Source organism: Zerene cesonia, chromosome 19 (genome assembly GCF_012273895.1).
Source record: "Zerene cesonia ecotype Mississippi chromosome 19, Zerene_cesonia_1.1, whole genome shotgun sequence".
In the NCBI taxonomy this organism is placed as follows: Eukaryota; Metazoa; Arthropoda; class Insecta; order Lepidoptera; family Pieridae; genus Zerene; species Zerene cesonia.
Genome location: NC_052120.1, coordinates 4,014,805 through 4,036,626, shown reverse-complemented (window position 1 = coordinate 4,036,626; position 21,822 = coordinate 4,014,805). Strand labels below are relative to the sequence as shown.

At 31.9% G+C, this 21,822-nt stretch overlaps 4 protein-coding genes across 4 annotated transcripts in view; 3 read left to right on the top strand and 1 right to left on the bottom strand.

Annotated features, from left to right (window-relative positions):
- Nucleotides 1–2,007, top strand: part of LOC119834404 (acyl-CoA Delta(11) desaturase-like) — a 17,291-nt gene extending 15,284 nt beyond the window's left edge. Inside the window, exons 7-8 of the mRNA XM_038358757.1 lie at nt 196–356; nt 543–2,007. Of these exons, the coding sequence (XP_038214685.1) occupies nt 196–356; nt 543–757 (376 nt within the window). The 3' untranslated portion in view covers nt 758–2,007. The remainder of the gene's footprint in view (nt 1–195; nt 357–542) is intronic.
- Nucleotides 2,008–4,193: 2,186 nt separating this feature from the next.
- Nucleotides 4,194–7,183, bottom strand: LOC119834413. The gene is made up of 2 exons (XM_038358769.1): nt 6,729–7,183; nt 4,194–4,794 (listed from the first exon to the last, which is right to left on the bottom strand). The coding sequence occupies exons 1-2, from the start codon at nt 7,165–7,167 to the stop codon at nt 4,253–4,255; spliced, it is 981 nt and encodes a 326-aa protein (XP_038214697.1). The 5' UTR covers nt 7,168–7,183; the 3' UTR covers nt 4,194–4,252.
- Nucleotides 7,184–9,989: 2,806 nt separating this feature from the next.
- Nucleotides 9,990–12,007, top strand: LOC119834449 (protein apnoia). Its single transcript, XM_038358811.1, has 3 exons — nt 9,990–10,101; nt 10,998–11,170; nt 11,480–12,007. Exons 1-3 carry the CDS (start codon nt 9,990–9,992, stop codon nt 11,639–11,641), a joined length of 447 nt encoding a protein of 148 aa, XP_038214739.1. The 3' UTR covers nt 11,642–12,007.
- Nucleotides 12,008–13,778: 1,771 nt separating this feature from the next.
- On the top strand, nt 13,779–18,450 carry LOC119834476. Its single transcript, XM_038358848.1, has 2 exons — nt 13,779–14,032; nt 17,487–18,450. The coding sequence occupies exons 1-2, from the start codon at nt 13,825–13,827 to the stop codon at nt 17,759–17,761; spliced, it is 483 nt and encodes a 160-aa protein (XP_038214776.1). The 5' UTR covers nt 13,779–13,824; the 3' UTR covers nt 17,762–18,450.
- Nucleotides 18,451–21,822: the final 3,372 nt, after the last annotated feature.

The window sequence follows — 21,822 nt, the reverse complement described above, 5'->3', positions numbered from 1 at the left end:
TGAAACAGATGTACATGATCTGCCCCATACCCCACTAGGAGACAAGGGACTTCACTTTTTTCCTGCAAAGACTGAAACAATTAATTTCTGGTTTCACCAAAATAGTTCATTCTGAGACTACGAATCAATAATGTTTGACTACGCTATAATTTTGGACGCCTATAAAATTAATCATAGCAAATTTTATTTTTGCAGAAACATAGGCGCCACAGATAACAAAACCGTCGCGATCCTAGCATTCGGAGAGGGTTGGCATAACTACCACCATGTATTTCCATGGGATTATAAAGCAGCAGAATTGGGAAATTACCGTACGAATATGTCAACTGCGCTCATCGATTTTGCGGCTAAATATGGTTATTGTTTTTTGAAATTATTGCATTTTATTTGTAGACGCGATATTTTACATTCAATTCCAACTAATTTTGTTAACTTAATGTATCGCTCAGTATTTATCTTATGTTATTAGTATAATATCACAAAACATGTTTTGTTTATAAAATAAGAAAAAGTAAAAAAATAACAACTTCCTATGCTTGCAGGATTGGCATACGATTTAAAAACGGTATCAATGGAAATGATTCGTAAAAGAGTACGAAGAACAGGCGACGGATCACATCCACTGGATAAGAAAAATGAGTTGACCCACGATAATGACGATCATCAGCATCCAGAAAATCCCGTTTGGGGTTGGGATGATACCGATATGCCGGAAGAAGATCGAAAACTTGCTGAAATCGCTCACAAAATAGACTGAACTTAAACCAATTAAATTGCTTGTAAAAAATATTATTCGTCGAGTCGTTGAAGGAGAAAATTTAGATCAAATGTTCAGAACCTTTATGCTAGTTTATTTATAACTTTAAAACGTTGAGCAAAACGCTGAGATCTATAAATTTACCGAGTATGTCTTGAAAGAACTCGTATAGAATATTTCATTAATTTCCGTTGTTAAGAAGGATTTAAAGTTATTTGATGAAATGTATTGACTCGGATATGACAAAAATAACCATTTAGATATTAAATGTATACGACTTAATACTGCTCAAATTATTTTATGATAAGGTTATAAAATTAATTGTTAAATAAAAGTTTTAAAATTAAAGTCCTTTCATATTACGTCGATGATTTACATCAGGTATTTATTGGTTATGTTATAGATTGTAACCTTTTGCCTAGGCGGAACGCAATATTATTTTTGTGTTCTGTATATGTGACTGTTTAATATTTACTAAGATTCCTAGGATAATTGAGTTTATTTGTGGTTGTGTTAAAGGTGAAGTATATAGTACAATTATTTATGTACAAGATAAATGTAGTTTATAAATCGGAATCGTGACTTAATAATCCCTATTGCGTTGAGTATAATAATGATTCAAACGAATATATAAATAAAGATGGATTAAGGCTCTTAAATATTAAATGTGAAATTTAGAAGGTTTCGGTAATGAAGATTTGTTATTTTGTTATTCATGATATATTTGTACATAAACATTTTTTACCAATATCTGAAATCCAGAAATATTCGTAATTTTTTTTGGAATTTGAAGATTAAAGTATTGTATTGCTCATAGATCCTTTCGTCGATTGTCTATGTGAGCTTAATATAACTTTCTACTTCGATATAATCGGGAAATGTGTATCAATTTAAACGATTACCTTTGATTGTATATCTTGAAGTTAATTTTATTTTGCAGTATTAACCGTTAAATTCGAATAATAAGCGATTTCTCAAAATCTTGTATAATAAAATTATTACTGAGGTTTGCTAATTTTTAACTCACCCAATTATTGTAATAATATTTAAAGAAATCGCCAACATTAGACCTAACAATAATAATAATTTATTCCTGTACAGCTGGTACAACGTTATTTATTTATGTAGTTAGTGATACTACATGATGAAGTTACGACTACATAGTTGTTTGTGTTTAAGTGGTTCAATGATTGTAAGATATGACTAATAATATAAGGGAAATATAAATAAAACACATCTTAAAAAATTAAGTGTATGAATAGTTTTATTTTTAGTTTCAATCCACATTTAATATTTCCTGTTTCATTACTATTAAAGCCATGTAATTCTTCGTATTAGTCGTCTATTTCATAGAAATATGTATATTTTTATTTTTGATCAGTCAATTTTCGTGGACCGCCTCCTTGGTACAGTGGTCACGCGTGAGCGTACATCCGAGAGGTCTTGGGTTCGATTCCCAGTGAGGACGCACAATAAAAAAAAACGTCTCGGTCTGGCAGGACATAGAAGGCTGTTCACCTACTTGTCCATTAAAAAAATCGATCAGTGAAACAGATGTATATCATCTGCCCCATACCCCAGTAGGGGATACGGGACTTCACTTTTTCAGTCAATTTTCACATTGATTCAAATATTTTGGTGTATTGAGTAATATCGTAATTTCGGATGAATAACTGTGGTCTGAAGTAGACATTTCTAGATATATTGTAATGTATATTTTTAAAACAAAATCTCTAGCGTAAAAAATCACTTTATAACGGAGTATCGTTGGCCCCGAATTGTCCTAACGGTTCGAAGGCAACTGGAGCAATGAATTACTAAGGTTTATCGTACGGAATTCTTAAGCCCTACAATAGACGTAATTCATTAGTGTCAATAGGCATCTACTGTAAATAATTAGAACTCTGGATAACAGAGATTTTTTAAGAATGAATATTGAATATTAGCCGCCCGCTCCGGCTTCGCCCGTGGTACATATACAGTCTATAGCCTTCCTCAATAAATTAACTTCTAATTTTTCAAAACGGATCAGCAGTTCCTGAGATTAGCGTATTCAACCAAACAATCGAACTCTTGAGCTATGTAATATTCGAAAACATTTATGAGCGATTACCTCACTCTTTAATAACTACTTATATTAGGTGTATATGTCCTTGACATGAGGACAGAATATTATTTTTTCCACATCAAGCACAGTACGAAAATGTGCAAGTACAGCCTTAACTATGCAAAAACAAATGTATATAAATTCTTCTCAATTTTAATATCAATCTTATCGCGATGACGTCTTTACTAGTACAGTATTATGTTATCTGTGGTTATGTTAAATTAAGGCCAGAGTATTTCACATTTATTTCTACTATCAAATATAAACACATAGTTATGTTTTCAATACGGACCAGTGGCCCTGAGAGTAGGGCTTACTACCAAATAAACAAACAGACTCTTCAGGTAAATAATATAGGACTTTTTGTAATAACTTCCGTGCATAAAGCACTTCTACGAACGAGGTGACTGTAATATTATAAGCAATAGTACATATAATAGTAGTGTATTGAAATGTCAACATTTTCTGTATTTTTTTAATCCGCAGAATGTAGGTATCTCCTTCTATACGACAAGTTTCATGTAATGCTGGATATATTAAAACCGAATTATTTGCTCATACCATTATCTTAAAAGCGTTTACTTACCTAACGTAACAGAATAACTAAAAGATAGATGGAGGTTTAGGAACTGACGAGCAAATAAGGAATAAAAACGGATGAAAAACTGGTATACGCTGAGACAACCTGTTATATTTCTTTCACCCGGATTCAATTCGCTTATTAAATTGCTATCTGCTTTGTAAGCGAATTGATACCGGAAATTTAAATTTTTCTTCTTGATGTTTCAGCTTTTTTTGACGCTAGAAGAACTGCTTTGCGAGAAATGGTTCTTTACGTCAATCCGACTGTGAAAATTTATTCATTAATGGGTTGCAACACCAAAATTTAATGCAAATATCACCACGAAATATCGTTACATGTAAGCAAATTATGTAATCAATACAAAGAAAGAAATAATGCATTATATTTTATTTTCAACCTCGCTACATTGAAAACGCAATCTTTAAATGAAAATTCGTCACCTATACCTGTCTAGGATAAACAAGATACAAGATGGACGGACGACCTGATTAAAGTGGCAGGGAGCCGCTGGATTCGGGCCGCTGGTGATCGGTCGTTTTGGAAATCCCAGGGGGAGGCCTATGTTCATCAGTGGACATCCTAAAAGGCTGCAACGAACGAACGAATCTGTCTAGATCCGAAAAAAATTAAACATTCATCATTAAGGTATGGTAAATTAGAAATAAAATATTATACACTTTATTAGTAAGTTACAGGATATTTTATTTAATTAAATATAATCAATATTTATTTACATACTATGTAGGTATTTATTTAAACAGATTTTAAGGGCAAGTTAATAAGAATAATTACTTAAATTGGCAAGCTATCTATTGCTATGTTTTCTCCATTTTATGTTAGGTTTTGTCCAATCGTTCACGCTGGGGACTTCACCGATGATTTCCACGTTTTTAACCTTACTAACTTCGTTGGCAGAATTTTTTAACCAATCTGCATTGAAGGGATATGAAATACCAGTGTTTGGATCTACACCAATAAGATGATAGTCTTTGACGTCATGCGTTACTTCAGTGCTGTATTGAGTATCAAAATTAGCAGCTACTATGTCATCTGATGAACCCTCAGCAAGGTGATTAAAGCTTCCATCATATCCTGCATTTACATAGATGACTCTCTTGGGATATTTGTGATCATTAAATGCATTGTTTCTGAGGAGAGTAAATACTGCTCCTGTAAGGGCCATATTGTTAAGCATTACTGTAGCAAGAGTAGCCATTTTTAGCGTTGGCAAGAAAAATGGTAATACAGCGGACATTATAAGTCCGGGAAATATCAAGAACGGTAAGGCTTGATAGAACATTTTCGTCATTTTCTTCATACTTGTGCGACCCGTGACCACATCACTATCTGAAAATGATATTTAATAAATATTATAAAAGTTCCATTGAAAGAGATAATATAACATAAAAAAGGGATGTCAAGTTATTCCAATTTAGTATCTATCACCTAGTAATGTACAAGCATGGCGTATTAGGTATATAAATGTTGCGTCCATGTGTATTGAAAAAAATCACATCTGTGAGAATTTATTATAGTAGAATATTTATTTAAGAATGACAGATTCCAAATTCAAGTGGAATTAATACGTAACAGTATTTATGATCAGACTTATTGAAGACGTATTCAGAACAAATAAAAAAGAGAATGTAATCAGTTATTATGAGTCTGACAGTTATAATACATTGCTAAAAAGTGTTGTTCTTCTCTATTACATAAAATTTGCTTTCCTTCCGCTTAGAATCTTTCAACTGAAACATGTTAATGTTTAAAACAATTGTAGAGTTACGAAAAAATTATATTTTCCGGTTTCTCTTTTGTGTGCATTGATTCTGATTTATTTACAATTTAAATTGATTTATGATCATTTTTATCAACAAGTGAAATTTCCGTATTCGTGTTTACTAAACGTTAGATTTTATTTCTATAAAGTATAAATAGAAGTACCTATGTAAAGTACATAAAAAAGAAATTAATTGCCCAATATTTATATTATTATTTTATGAATAATATATTAGCATAGCACGCACAAACTCAAAGAAATTAAAATAATATAATCGTATTACCATATAGTAACATTGATCAAATATATTTGATTATCGCATCTATAGATTTATTAATACACTAGCTGTAACGCGCGGCATCACTCGCGTCTTTATAACTGTTAGTATCTACATGTACATTATTTTCTTAAAACCTGATTTTCTTTTTTAGAGAGACCAGAAATTCTGTTAGAAGAAAAACATTAAGATGAAGAAATAATAGGACAATAGCTATTATGCATATATTACCATTCTGTCAATCAATATGAAACAATTTGACCATAATTTCTGTATTATAATAAATTGTTGAGAACACCTAATAATAACCACGCTAATTTATAATTATAAATGCATAATCGCCAACTTCATTATCTCACATGTGGTGCGGTGCAAAAGGTGTGCGTATTATGTGAAATATGAATTTATAATTGTTAAAACTGCGATATCTCAAGAATAGTGAGTGAGAGAGAAAGTGTCTGGACCACATCTGTATGGACTTTTATGATCTGAAACTTTTGTCTGAGCTAATTTCTCGATAAAATTTAGCTACCATTTTCGAGAAAAATCGAACGAAACCTATTTTGGAACGCATTTTTTGCAGAAGTGTCATCTAAGGGCCGTTTCAAAATTTAATTTGAAACGGCTCAGCCAATTTTCAGCTCAATGCGAATTTTGGCTAAGTCAAATGTCTATTTTGACTGTACTATAATATGCACTTTCATCGTTTTTATTTATGAATTATTTTTATCTTTTCGGGCAAATAGGTGATCAGCCTTTTGTCTCCCGCCAGACCAACTCAATACTTTTAATATTTCTGTGTAATTGGAATCAAACCCAGTACGTTGGTTCTACGCTCAACCACTGTGCACGAGGGGGTATTTATACGCGTAAGAAAAATAAGAAACTAAGACAAAACATTTCAGACAAAGTAGCATTATAAGACTATTTATAAATATGATGGGCTCAAATTTTTTATATACTTATAGAGAGTAGGGTTTGGAAAAATGAGGTAAAATTATTACAAACAACTAATATAATAATAAATATGCCAAAAACAAAGTTATATCACTGTCTAATAATGCTTGACTTTATGGTGTAGTAATATGATAAGTAGGTAGAAAACACAGAGACGGACTGAAAAAAAACATGTTTTGATTTTCTACAAATTACTACTGTTAATACTTAAACATCATCGGGTTGCATAAATAATTATAGAGTTCAAATAAACAAGTTGCTAATTACTTTGTATTATGTCGATATTCAGCGAAGCATTCTCGGTAGATTTCAATCTAATGGCATAGTCTTCACTCAATTCCATAAATAAGGAGCGATATCGAAGGAGCCTCTCGGTATCACCACAAAGCTTGGAGTAAAGCTCATCATTTGAAACATTAACAAAGTTCCGCCAACTAAAACCAGGCTCAGACGCTTGCGGTTCCAATGCACGTTCCGCCTTCCAAACACCGTACGCTGTTATACATTTCGAAAATCCAAGGTTACTCGCACACGTTATTGCATCTTGTATTATGTTTTTAGCACTCTTATACTCGCGGGCATGTGTGCGAATGATGCAGGACCATGCCGAGACCGCAAGAATAGAAATCGCGACGCCTGCGCGCATGCTGCTAACCGACTGAGAGCTACAACGTGTTTGCAGCGCTCGCGCTATAGGAAGGGACATAGACTAGTTCTTTGCACAAATTGTAGTATCATATAAACAAAAATGAAAGCCTTAAGAATAGTTAATGCGGCACATTGAACGTATTATTGGTATAAACAAAGCTATGTGAGAGTGATTATACATGTTCATTGTACATATCTTATTACTTTTCTATTGTATTAGTAAGACAATATACGCTTGTTATAAGTGAAATTACACCGAAACGTTGATTTAGAAAGAGCAAGAATTTGATAATTATAAACTGTAGACATTCTTGTTATAGTGCTTAGTACTTCGTTTAGAAATCGTTTTACCATAAACATTAACTTTTACAAGATCATTACAATGAATCCAATAAATGTGAACAGTAAATAATTACTGTAAATATAGACATCGACAATAACTATAATGTTTCAATTTAACTTTCACGGGTTTTGTTGTAGCATAAATCTATTTACTGTAACTATAATTGTATTTGACCACAGAATAACAATAAGATCAAAGTTTCACCAAAAACTGTTAAAGCGGTGCACTGAATTCGTTTTGAGGGAAAGTTTTGCATTCTTTGTTGGCAGGAAATGGCCTATATATTCTCAAATGCATTGGTATTAATTAGCATACGCACGGTCACGGACGAGCCGCCGCGGTATCTTGTGTCGTCGAACCGGGTTTCTCTACGTGCCGTGACTTCTAATACAACGCACACACGCATCTCATAATTTTGCTAATTACATTCTCACGTGATTATAGATTGTAGATCGTAGGTGTTAATGATACGACTAAGTATACTGCGTGTTTACAGTTAATTGTGACTAATTCATTTTTTCAAACTGTCTAAAATGACAGATGACAGTCTTCAGACTTCCACTTATTATTGTTTATTGGGCTCGGGAAAACGTAATTCAAATTTTTTGAACTAGACAGACCACGTTCAAATGGGGCTTCATCGCAGGCTCTCAAATGAAAAAGAATCATAAAAATCGGATTCCCAGTAAAAAGTGATGAGGTAAAAAAACACAAAAAATCCACTTGAATTAACAACCTCTTTTTAAGAAGTCGGTTGATAAATACACAACTTTACTTTTACCTTACACAGAAAATACTAAATGTGTAATTGTTTTAAATTGCCTAATTGTGAATAAACAAAAAACAATAAAAATACTTATATTTGTACTTTTAATTTCTATAAGTGAGAGTAGAGCATGATTCAACACGAATTTGTTCACGCACGCAACGAGGTTGTTATCATAGAATAACACACGATCATCATCATCAAATGAAAATGAAAATAACCAGAAGGAAAGAAGTAAGTGATAGCCTTTTTCCCGTACGATTGAATGGTTTTACAAAACAGCATGGGCATGGCAAGATGAGAGAGGTATAATCTCTATTACACATATCTACATTAATATTATAAAGAGGAAACTTTTATATCTGTAATGTTTTCACGAAAAAACTGCTAGACCGATTTCGATTTTTTTTTGCTATTGGAAAGCTGCAAATTTACTGATTGGCATAGGCTATAATATATACTACAGGCAATGCCGGGGCGAACAGCTAGTGTGATATAAATATTGAATGTTATTCTTTGAATTAAATTTACATTATATTGATATCACTTTTATATGTAAGTTAATAAACACGACATTTTCTCAGTTATAAACTATTTACTCAATTTTTCTTTTACCTAAGACACAAAAGTAATAGGACGTGTAGAATATTTCGAAATGAACGTTCTGCTTCATCCTATAAAGGTAAAAGCATATTAAATTCCATGTATCACTTTGTTTCTATACCAACCTAACCATTCAGGCCTTTTAACATGATTGAATAACGAAAAGCTAGCAGAATAATTAATGATTTGATATTTCTAATTTATGTTCACACAATCCTTCGACAACGTTTTGTTCAGACTGGTTTGGCATCAATATAAATGTTATATCAATCTGAGTTGCTGATATAGCTAAGTGCAAGAAATTCCGTCAAGTGGCGAATTTTTTTGATATTATGAATAAAGATAACATATGTCAACATTCTTTTTATCCCTCTCAGATCAAAAGTTGATATTTCATTTAAACAAAGGTGTATAAACAGAACATAAACATAAATATGTTTTGGGTCGTTATGATAATAATATCTGGTTTAATGAAAAAGTCTATTTAACAATTTTTAATACATATTTTTTTCATTTAGATTATTTTTTTTAACCGACATAAAAAGGAGGAGGTTATGAAGTGGTGTTTTTTGTGTTTGCCTCATAAATATTCATTGGGTGAACAGATTATTATGATTCTCTTTTAATTTGAAAGCTGATGCCTGCCATGCGGTCCCATATAAACTTGGCATTGTTATGATAATTTGAAGGTGTTTAGCTTTTTGTTAAAAATAATTATTACTGACAGATAAACTAAACAGGACATAATATTTAAACGTTGTGAAAACAAAATGGAATCGATGATGGTAACGGTTACCTCTAATTGTCACCAAAATTTCGCTCCATTAGTTTAAGGCAGCCATTTCTAACAGCAATTAATCTCTCAATTAAGGTTTCCCATCAACTGTCACTTTCGCGTGTACGTGTAGCGATAACAATCAGAGGATGTCCAAGGGTATAACTGTTAATGATTCGACATTAGTCCTTAATAGTATGCCAATATCGAGGTCGAAATTTCTACGGCACGATCACGTTGTCCAACACTTTCTTTTGTATTTTGTCTCGTCCATTGTCTTTCGCAGGACTCTTTATATCCTGCCAATCGATCATAAAGCAATCAGTCAAACTCAATCAGCCGTGCGACGATCATCATTTTTCGGTGGTTCAGTTACAATAATAATAATTCGAAATGTGCAAAATGTTTGGTGTCCTCAGCCTGGCCTATGTCGCCATTTTCGCCTTCGCGGTGGTTAACTGTGAAGACGTATCGAACGAAGGAGTTCTGGATCATTTGAGCGGAGGTTCTTATTATATTTTTCCTTATACTTCATTAATTTAATAGAAAATTTATCCATGAAAGTTATTAATATTAACTTGTCCATGTCCGTCAATCGACTGTTTATCAAATCCTTAATACCATTTAATATTCATAATAAAATGATGCTTAAGGATGAATAAATATATTATTATATAAATTTGTTATAACCTAGTGAAAGCGCTTATCATGTTATGCTATCTACGAGTTCAATGTTATTATAAGTATAGATTAAAAGAGTGTAATTCATCACAAAACTGATTTATTTTATTACCGCATCTTTATTAACACTAAATTGAATATCCATAGGTTATATCACAGCAATCTTCAGAAATGAAAATACTGGTAATGCATATTGCAATAAATTAAACGTTCTGCAAATGTAACGAGACTATTTAATCATACCATTAATTAGCTACTTACGTATAGTATTTCATTGCGTGCAACTCATTATTCAAACTGAGAAAATTTTTATGATTCACGTTTTTTATTTCGTTATTTCGTTGTCAATAAGTCATAGTCATATTTAGTTCATTAAGTTGCACCACCATAGTACTATAAAATATTATTTATTGAAGACTGTATCATTATATATTACCCACACGTGAATTTGCTTCAGTTAAACCGAAATCCATTAAACTGGGTTCATATCTTTCAGTTTATGAAGTTTACAAACACAATTTCTATGTAGCAGACTACTGATATGATACTGTTCATAGAATTCATACTAACATGCGTAACTGAATACATTTAGAATTCTATGAAATTCGTTTTCAGAAACATCATAAAATATAACTTGAAAAGATTTCTAACAGATTGGTTAGTAGAAAATTAGTCTGTATTGCTATTGTTATCAAAATTAATGTTATCAATTGTTTTCAGACAACAGCGTCGGCAGAACGTTCGGTCACAATGCTCTGAAGCGATTATCGTTCATATTTTTGCCGGTGATGTTCACCCTTGGAGTTATTTCAACTCTTCTGATGGCTCTCGCTGTCATATCCATAAAGAATCTTGCTATTGGCGTAGTCCTCCTAATAGTGGCTGTCAGTCAGGTAATATTTACAAAAAGATTTTAATTTCTAAGAAAATAAAAAGTTTGTGAAAGTGGCTGAATAAATTTTGAGATATTATTTTTTATACTATGATTTAAATTCGTTGTGAAAACGATTTCATGTTCATTTTATATTGATTGATAAATTTAGATTAATAAAATTATGGACATAATTTGGGATCACTAAGACTTATGAGAATTTTAATGATAATGGTTGTGTTTTCCCGAAAATATATTTCAACAACCTTAATGACTAAAAAGATATTAGTGAGGCTCATAATTTTTTTTGATTATATTTTATTCCGTACAGGCGGTGTCTCGTTTATTCTCTGTAGCAGCTCCCGCACCTGTAGTATTCCACCCAAGAGCTGAGGCTGTCTTACCGCCTGCGCTCCCGGCGCCCTGGCCAGTGGCTGGACCCCTCCTATCACCCTGGGCTAGATCTGACAACGATGCCGTTATATCCGACTAAAGCACCCCCACTTAAATAATACCTAGTACAAAATTTTATAATAAGAATTTAAAAATAATGGAGATAGGTTAGTAACACTTTATTATAACAACTTCGTTACTTTGGAAGAAGTTATATAAAACATGGAAAATTACCGTCTTTCATACCTATTGCATAAATAAAATGTCCCTCACCTGCAGCGAAGCGACTTATTGAAGAATTTGCATTTATTGGAAATGCCAGATGTGTATTCTGCGAAATACATCAACAATTGTTTGGCATTTCCATCTTCGTCTATCTCTCATAAGACTTCATGGAAGACTGACGACGATGAATAGTTATAGGGTAACATATTTATTTATATGAATAAACTCAATGTTAAATAAACACGTGTTTTATTTAATATGTGTTTTAAAAGAATAAATTTTCTCCCGTTCACTGTTATCGTGCGATGGTCGTTCCACTGAGAAATTTCTAACTTGGCTTTCAATTAATTTATGTTTTCTATGTGCAGTCTCATTTATGACTCTAAATTCATTACAATTATTTAAGTTGTAATGGCAAGAATACACAGAGAAAGTGGATTGCGTGAGAAAACAAATATTAAGGATTAATTTTGGCGCTCTCCATATCAACTTCGGGTACCGGTTATCCCGCCGATAGTGTACTTATAGTTTTACAAACACTGATTACGTAAGAAATACTTAAACAAAGAAATGAGGTACAAAATTTCTTATATGACTGTTTCTTAAAATCGATGTTTACATAGCTAGCTTCGCTCAGCCGGCATATACCGCTCCGCTAATGTGGACATTCTGCCTATAAAAACATGATCTCAAACATAAGTGTGCCTGCGAGTGCCAAAAGTGGACGGGTGGCCAATTAGGGGTGTACACATAGAGTTTTAAGAATCTAATAGAAAAAGTACATCGGGTAATATATGAGCATTTTTTACTTAATCTGCGTATTAAAAACTGTAAGCTCTTTTAAGCATAGTACCCGATCGGCGGGACTATAAAGGTCTTTATTATCCTTCTGACGAAAACGACTTGATTTGTACTTTATATAAAAAAATACATGGAATTTTGAATGACTTAGTAGGATAATATTACAATTTTCTAGATATCCTTGCGTTATATTTTTATATATCAGACCCTCTTGTATAAAGAGGGGTAATATTTCAACGTCACGGATGTTTTCTGCGCAAGTATCTAAAATCACACGGTCTGATTATCACATGAACGCATGGTATCCCACAAGTATTAAGAGTATTTTGTTGAAATTTACTGAAGATTGTAACGAAAAAAATTACCTTAATACTGTTTTATTACATAAATAATTCAATTGAAGATTTCTGGGATCCATGACTGTGGAACAAAACATTTTTGTTTCAGACGAATATTATTTTATAACTTGCAAAATCAATACTCAAGATAAGAAGTTTATTGCATATCTAAAAAGTGATAAGTCTTTTATGAAGGAACCTGGTGAAATTGTAAGATAGTTATGGAGATGGTTAATAGAAAGGGTGAACTGGCTGACCGACAATTTCTAACCTGTTTGATACAGGTTCCACTCTATATATAGGTAGGTGTTTTTATTGATAATGCATGATGTTTTAACATAATTAAACCTCAAGCAGCACAATGAACTTTTTTTTAGAAGACGAAGTGTTTACCACATAGCGTAGGGTCCTCTTATTCTTATAAATATAATACAATAAGTGTTTAGATTTCAGTAAACTGGTTCAAACCATATAGATATATATCCAGAACATTTCCGATGTTTATTCAAAACCGCGATCCATTTTGAGTTATGTCATTCCTTTAGCTTTTTTGAGATCATTTGTGAGAAAGTAAATATTTGTTTCCCTTTGTACTTTGAACTAATAAGTAAAACACTATCTCAGTGTTAAATACCTACATTTTAAAAATAATGCAGGTTTCATACATTTAGGCTAATCTCTTGGGAACGCGTGCTATCACTAAGTGAAATCTGAATCCAATAAATATATACCTATACGCACGGAAGCGATTTTTAACGTTAAGGAAATTACTTTGTATTTGCAAAAAGTACAAATTTTACTCAGTGAAATTAAATGTTACATATATATATATATCAAGAAAGTCATTGACACGAGAGTCAGGGTGGTACGTTTATTGTGAAGGAGGGGAGAAAGCAACATAGGCAGCGTGGTCGTGATAATGGACGGACTACTCGCGTTTCGATTGTTCTTTCTAATAGTTTTTGCTTTATGCGGATATGTTATCTGTGGCACGAGTCAGGACGCGCCGCAATTTCGAAAATTGGAAATATACGATGGTGTATACGCAAAAATTCCAGATGAAACAAATAATACTACTAAAACTTTGATATCATTTGAAGTGAATCTCAACAGGGATGCCGAAACAGGTGTGTAGATGTAATTTTTCAAAATTATATTTTTGTTTATAATTTCGAATATTAGCTAAGACAAAACTTGTTTTCTTTAACGTTTAGGCTATGAATGAAGATAAAATATATTTGACTTAAATACTGATGTAGCATCGTTTACTAATAATGTTAGACTTATGATTGTTTATACAGCATTTCATGATTTTCTTTTAAAGTAAATTCGGAAAAAGATAAAGACTCTAAGAATGTTGTGTAAATATATACTAGGAAAATCAGAGGGTAAAATACCTCTCAAGTCTCTTGAATGCTTTTCGTCTATTTCTAAAAGATTGTTATATTTTATCCCCTTCATATATATTTTAACCCTTCATATTTTTACTTATTGCCTACGCAAAACAGAGGATTTTTTTGATATAAGAAACAATTTTCTATCTCAAATCCATCTCAAAACGATCAGAATTTATTATTTATTGAATCTGTTTCATTTTTATATTATATAGTACCTACATCACCTCATCTTTATTTTATTTTCTATAGAAAAGTTAATTATTGAATATAAAAGACGACAATTCTTATGATAGTTTATAATGATCGATATTTAAGGATTAATTTAAGCTATGAACATCAATAGTCACCTCACAAAAAATTAGACATAGCACGCCAATATCCAAGTCTCCACTGAAATATATACCTTCAAGGAATTATCCCCAGTAGACTAAGGTAAACATTTTTTGAAAACAAAAATAATAATCGTAGGATTAAAACCCTTGGAGAACCATTAGTAATAAAATAGGTCAATCACAACTTGGACACAACAGTATCCCGTACAAATAGGCTGAAGAAAAATGATCTTTCTAACCGTTGCTTTTTTTAACTTCTTTTCTAAGGGTTTCTATTATGGCAGCAACAGAAATACATCATCTCTGAAAATCTCAACCGTTATGATATCACGGTGGTTCATGAAAGCCTGGTAACAAACGGACAGACAGACACACAAACCGACTGAAGTCTTAGAAATAGGGTCCAGTTTTACTCTATAGGTATAAATTAAAGAAGCATAATTTTCGAAACAACAACTGAGGTCGGGAAGTAGAAGGGGTGGAGTGTTTGGGAATGTTTCGCTCTCTAAAGAATCTTCAAAGATTATATTTGTGTATATTACCTGCTTTCTCATGCATGAAAACATAGGCAGGCAGTTAGCTGGGTACGGCTTATATTAAGGTATAAATTTATTATATTTCAAAGCTATTTTAAGCTATTGGTCAAGGCTTCACCTGCGTTGTCAGAAGAAATTCCTATTGGATTTTTTTATTAAAATGTTTCACTGTGGCAAAATATAGCCTATACTATTCTTTAGCCTCCTAGCTGACAGACATAAAAAAGCTTTTTCTTCATTTCTCTCTTAGCCAATCCAGAAGAGATGATAATTTTAGATGGTAACGTATTACTACACAAAAATGCGTATTTATTTTTGACGCCGTTGACATTCTGTACGAAGACGGGTCGTATTACTTCTGTCGGGTCAGTAATTAATTTAAACTTACCCAACTGTCGTAACACAAAATTAAAAAAAAAAACACTTTCATTCACAAAATCAATTTTAAAATGATTCACACACATTTCATTGGAATTAATTCACGAACTGATAGATTAATGTAATATCATATGTAAGAAAATTTACTAATTGACGATGTGATCATTATATTTGATATTGTTCACTTTGTCATAGGCTCTTTGTTCCCTTTGTTTCTAGAAAATTTAATAATAATGTAGACAAATTTATTCGAGTGTCAGTACATTTATTAAAATAAAGAATGTCCGTCAAGAAGATAAGATTCCTGTAGTAAGTAAAATACACGTTACGGTTTTTAGCGATCCATTCTTTCTGTAATAAAAAAAACAATAAGAAATATTGTACTGAAATCGGTTACTTATCATCGCTCGACCTTTGAAATTAAATAAAAAACCTTCCACAATTTTATTTTATTTTTTATACATCGTTTGTTCACATTATATCTACCAATATCCAATAATATCTATAAAGTTGAAGAGTTTATTTGTTTGAACGTGGTAATCTAAGAAACTATTGATATGATTTAAAAATAAGGTAACACGATCTTGGTCACCGCTTATCACCACGCGAGATAACCAAACCCTCAGAATTACATGCAATAAATTTAATGTTTTTCTTGCATTCTGGCAAGTGGCGCCGTTGAAATCGCATGTTCTTGATATTCTTACCATTGAATATAGGCCACAAAGTATTTGTAAGCCCTAGAACAAATAAGGGCCAATGATACCGCTGAACCCAAATCCATACCAAACTATACCTTTTTCGACTGTAAAGGAAATGCAAATTTATTCACGAAGCCGACCATGAATACCGAAAACGGGATGTAAAGCACAGAACGTCATTCGAACAGAACATTGATTATAATTTTTTTAACTATGAGTATATATTATTTATGCTATAGTATATTGTAGATGCCATAAATCAAGCTAAGAATAGCGGCTTTTCCTCTCAAGTTAGCTGCAACTTTAAAAGTTCCATCGCACTAATGAAAATCAGACATAAGATTTTCAAAGATTTAGGTACATTTCAAAATGATATAATATACTAAATTTAGGTGAATATTATTTTATATTCCCATTGATATAACGTTATAATAGCGATAGTAAATATTTTGCTTTAGATTTCGAAATCAATGGTTAATAGTAGATACTACGGACTACCATTGGTTAACCTTTCTAGGCATTAGAATACTTTCACCAGTTAGTTAGTTTTATATACGATTCGCGTATAAAACGTGCAGTTCCAAGTAATTTTGTATTATTGTTGTTTTGCTCCTAATTTGTTTCTTAATGTTGAATAATTAACGCTCGGAACAATTTCTTATAATTTACTCTCTCACTATGCATTCTCAACCTGGTTAAATTGTAAAGTTGGTTAGTAAACCTTAGTAAATGAACATACTATATATATCTATACTAATATTAGAAAGCTGAAGAGTTTGTTTGTCTGTTTGTTTGAACGTACTGATCTCAGGAACTACCGGTCCGATTTGATAAAATCTGTCATTGTTACATAGCCCATTTATTTAGGAAGGCTATTATAGGCTATTATATGTACTATGGGCGAAGCCGGGGCGGACCGCTAGTTGTATATAAAATAATTAGAATGAGTACAGGTTTATGTTCAAATCAAGAATTTTTTGTATGTAAGTTTGTACATGATCGTAGGTGCGTAAATAAGTGGATGTAGTTTCTCGTCGATTGAGCTACAGTCAATTATAATACTATTTTAAATTTCCAAATCAACTAGAGAAATCATTGATATCTTTCAATCAATAATGGAGATTAGTTTGCTGCTTAATATACGCATCACAGCAGTCATAAGGGAAGTTGCGACGTGTTTAATGTGAATGATAAAGTAAATGCATATATAATTTGATTTTCATTTCTTTGTTTCCAGGTCGTGGAAAACAGAAAAAACTCCTAGAACGCATTCTACCTATGTTTGTGCTACCATTTTTAATTCAGTCTACGATAATACCATTATTCCTAGGTGTTTTGAAATTCATGCTTTTCAAATCACTGATTATTGGAAAGCTGGCGTTGGTTTTGATTATCATAAATGCATTTAAAAATGGAAATTCCTTCAAAGGGCGAGATGCAGATATAGCCTCATTGCATTATGGGTATAAGGGACATCGAATGGAAGAATATGGTTCCTATTTTAATACATAAATAATTAATTTAATTCTATCCAAATTATAAACACATGTAAATTTTGCACGTACAACAAAATGTTGAAAATGTAATTCATGGAAAATCAAATTATTATTCTCCAAAGTTTTTAATCATTTTATTTGATTTTCCATGTCAGCATAAGCATATCAGTATACCTAAGCATTGTCTTTGACTTTCTATATCAGAATTTGCCCTAAAAAAAATTTATTTAAGTTATGTAAATTCCACTTCCTATTTCAACATTTTATTTAGACACATAATTCCAAATAATATACAGTGAATACAATAAGGCGGTCTGATTCAAAATACGAAACGCGTCTGAAATTATATATAAAGATTGTTTTATTGTTATAAATATAACAAAAAATAATGCATGCAAACTGTATGAAAGTGAATTTCATTTTATTTAGCAGCTTCACGGTGCACTAACGATACATTAATACATAACATGTTTTGAGTGTTGCTAAACGTGCACCGTGAAAAACATAAACTGTTATTCTTAAAGAATATATTACTTTAATAGAAACAATGAATATTGTTAACGATCATTATTTTTACGAGATACCATACCGCCTTCAAACTGAAATAACAGTTAATGCGAAAGGGAAGGAAATAGCTTTCAAATAAAGATAATAGTCAGAATTTGTGCATTCTAAGATAATGAACCCAAAAAATGCAGTCGAATTGAGAACTTTCTCCTTCCTGGAAGTCGACTGAAGATACAGTTATTAAATTATGAATAAATTTTTCAGAATATGATAGTGTTATTGAATTTGACATTATTTCATAGTTATATAAACTAGCTTAGCTGTTAGCTAAATCTGTATCATATATTGTTGAATATTTTTAAGCTATTTATTTATTTAAATTATAAGTGTTGCGCCTACCAAAAACAATTGAATAAAAAAATTAACTTATTTAATAAAAACTTTGTTCTCCTTTTTGCCCTTCTTACTTATCATATTTTCACAGAAAACAATTGTTTGTAAAGTCATAGAGATGCAAAGATTAGAGAAAATTTTATTGAGAGAGGCTAGGCTTCGGTTAGGCAAAATGACGCGGGTTCTAATCCCGCGTTATGACAATATTTTTATTCTTTAAAATTAAATATATGAAGTATTTGAATACCATAAAACTAAAAATTAAAAATAAACATCATGGCATGTATACCTTACGTTACCTTACCTTAGAAAAGCTACATCGAGTATATTGAAGATTAAAAAATATACAGTATTATACCAAATATAAATGTTATAATAGCTATTCATCTTACTAGTTCTACTATCCTATCCTACTAATATTATAAATGCAAAACTTTCACGAAAAAAAACTACTGAGCCGATTGTAATGAAATTTGGTACGTAGGTTGCTGGACAACTGGAATAACACATAGGATTCGTATTCTCGATATTCATACGGGATACGGACGTACGCGGGTGAAACCGCGGGGCGCAGCTACTAATATATATGTGTATAAACAATCTTTAAAGTCTTACAAGAAGCTACCAATAGTAGCTGTGTACCCAGGTAACTGAGGGGTGAATGATCGATCAGGGAAATATTCAACATGTTTAACTGATCGATCAGTCATACTTCAGTAAGTCTGATTACCTATATAGGTGAAAAAAAATTCTGTCAATAAGCTTCACCTTATGTATACCTGTATGTTTGTATGTAGCCGTTTAGTTTTAATTTTGACCTGCTTTAAACGGACAGATTTAATTCAAACTCGTATCATTTTGATTTTTATTAACTTATTTTTATTTCTATTGTTTTAAATATTATAGCTTTAGGTTAAAAAAGACAACATAAACGAATAACCTCTTTAATTCAAACGTCATTTTGGTTGAAATAAAGGACACTTATAAATTAAGAAAAACATAAATAAACAAACAGTAAAAACATAACTTTGGTGCCAAAGAAAATTGAAGGCGACACTTTGTATATAAACACTAATAACAGGTTCACTGACTTTCCTTCGGAACAAATAGCGTTGTGAAGTAGAGTACCTATTGTATTATGGTGGAATGTAGTGTATTTGGCACAGACGAGTTTTATTCAATATTGAGGAAACGAGACGTATAAAATATAACGATTTGCTAGATTAAAGATATGTCCACACGGTGTAAATCGGTGTTTTAGGATATGAACTTCATGAAACGATAAACTTGTCCAAATGTTTTTCAATTAAACGTCTGTATGTACATTTATAACATCCCTCAAATTTTATAAGTTTGGCTCACTCATTCATTTGACATATCTACATGATCAATTTTAATTAATGGGTCAAATAACACCATGTTCAGTTATTGAGTAATGTGGTAAGAATGTATAAAGAGCGAACTGTACGACCATTAATAAACCTCTCTCTCATAATTAAAAAAAATGTTCAAATAACGAAAGTTCTTATCAAAAGCTTGAGAGCGTAATATTCACACATTCTCACGAAATTATTATGAATGGTGAAATTGTATGATGTAGGTAACGTATGACTTTAGTTTTGTAATTTTGTTTCTCAAGAGTTTCCTATCAGCTAGAAGATTATATAATATAGCGCTTTTATCCTGTACATATATGTGTATTGATAACTAGGTGAAATGATATATTTTATTGGCTTAAACTAACAGGCATCAATTTTATCTTTCATTGTTGTCCGTAGACGCTATATCCGTTGACTGATTTTCTATCCGAATGATTCCGTCCACTTATTTATGCGTGGAAGAATATCCAATCATTCATCTTTCCGTATTAAGGATTAGAAGATTATTTATCAAGTACGAAAACGTTTTTACGAGATTTTTTCGCTTGATGTACAGTGAAAGGTGATCCATTCTATAAGGTTAAATCGAATTTCCTAGCTAGTGTTGCGTTAAAGTGAAACTTAATGTTTCAGTTAGTGCGGTGAGTGATAGCTAATATATAATGCAACATCCTACTAATATTATAAACGCTAAAGTTTGTAAGTAGGGATGGATGGATTTTTGTTACTCTTTTACGCAAAACACCTTATCGTATCTGTCTGAGAGATTTGTACAGAGATAAACTATAATCTTGGTCGGGTACCAAGCGAGTGATGCCGCGGATGGCAGATATATTATGATAAATATAAATAGGATTTGTTTGTGACAGAGACAGCCATACATTACCATCAGATTTGAATAGTTTATTTGAAGTCTGTTGGGTATCCAAGATTTTTATTGTAATGTATAATCTATATGGCAGTTTAATTTTTGTTAACCATCAGATTGACAACTTAAGAATTGTAATCAAGGGGGTAATTCAAGGTATTGCATATTTTAGCCCAAAGCAACATTTTAAAATGAAAAAATTTAAAAAACATCATAATGATATTTCGTTTCTGTAGTTTTTCCTGTAGTGTCCATATGACCTATATTTAAGAGACAAGTTTGAAATTACCCACTATTATGAATTGAGTTTATTGAATAGATTTTATGGGCATGGAATAGTTGTTTTTCATGCCTTAAGCGGGCAACTGTGCTGATGGTTCGCTTAATGGTAAGTGATCACCATATCCCATAAATATTCGCAGATGTTCCTCTGCGAATGCGCTATCCGCTTTTAAGGGGAAAGGGATACGTAAACGATTGACAACTGAAAAGAAGGAATGGAATGAAGGATGGAAAGAAGGATGTGGAAAGGAGTAGGAAAAACAGTAGTATGCTACTATTTCACGTCGGTTTTCTGTGGGGTTGTGGTACTTCGCGTTGCGAGCTCGCCAAATTCGTGCCGAAGCATACTCGACTACCACATAAAAAGTTTAATCAACTTTTAAATGACTGACTTATTTTAAAAAATATAAAAATAGTGATTATTTTATTATACAAATTTCAGGTATTCGTTAAATTAAACAATACACGAGATGCGTCATATGAGATATTAATACTATTTTAGTCTAATAAAATGCGAAGGATTAAGATGAAAGTTGAATAAATTGTAGATATTCCAGTTAACTGAGAAGGCCTTCTATCCCACAGGGAAAATTTAAACAACAGCTAGTATAAAACGATCGTTTGTGTTTATTTTTTTTTCTCTTCCTT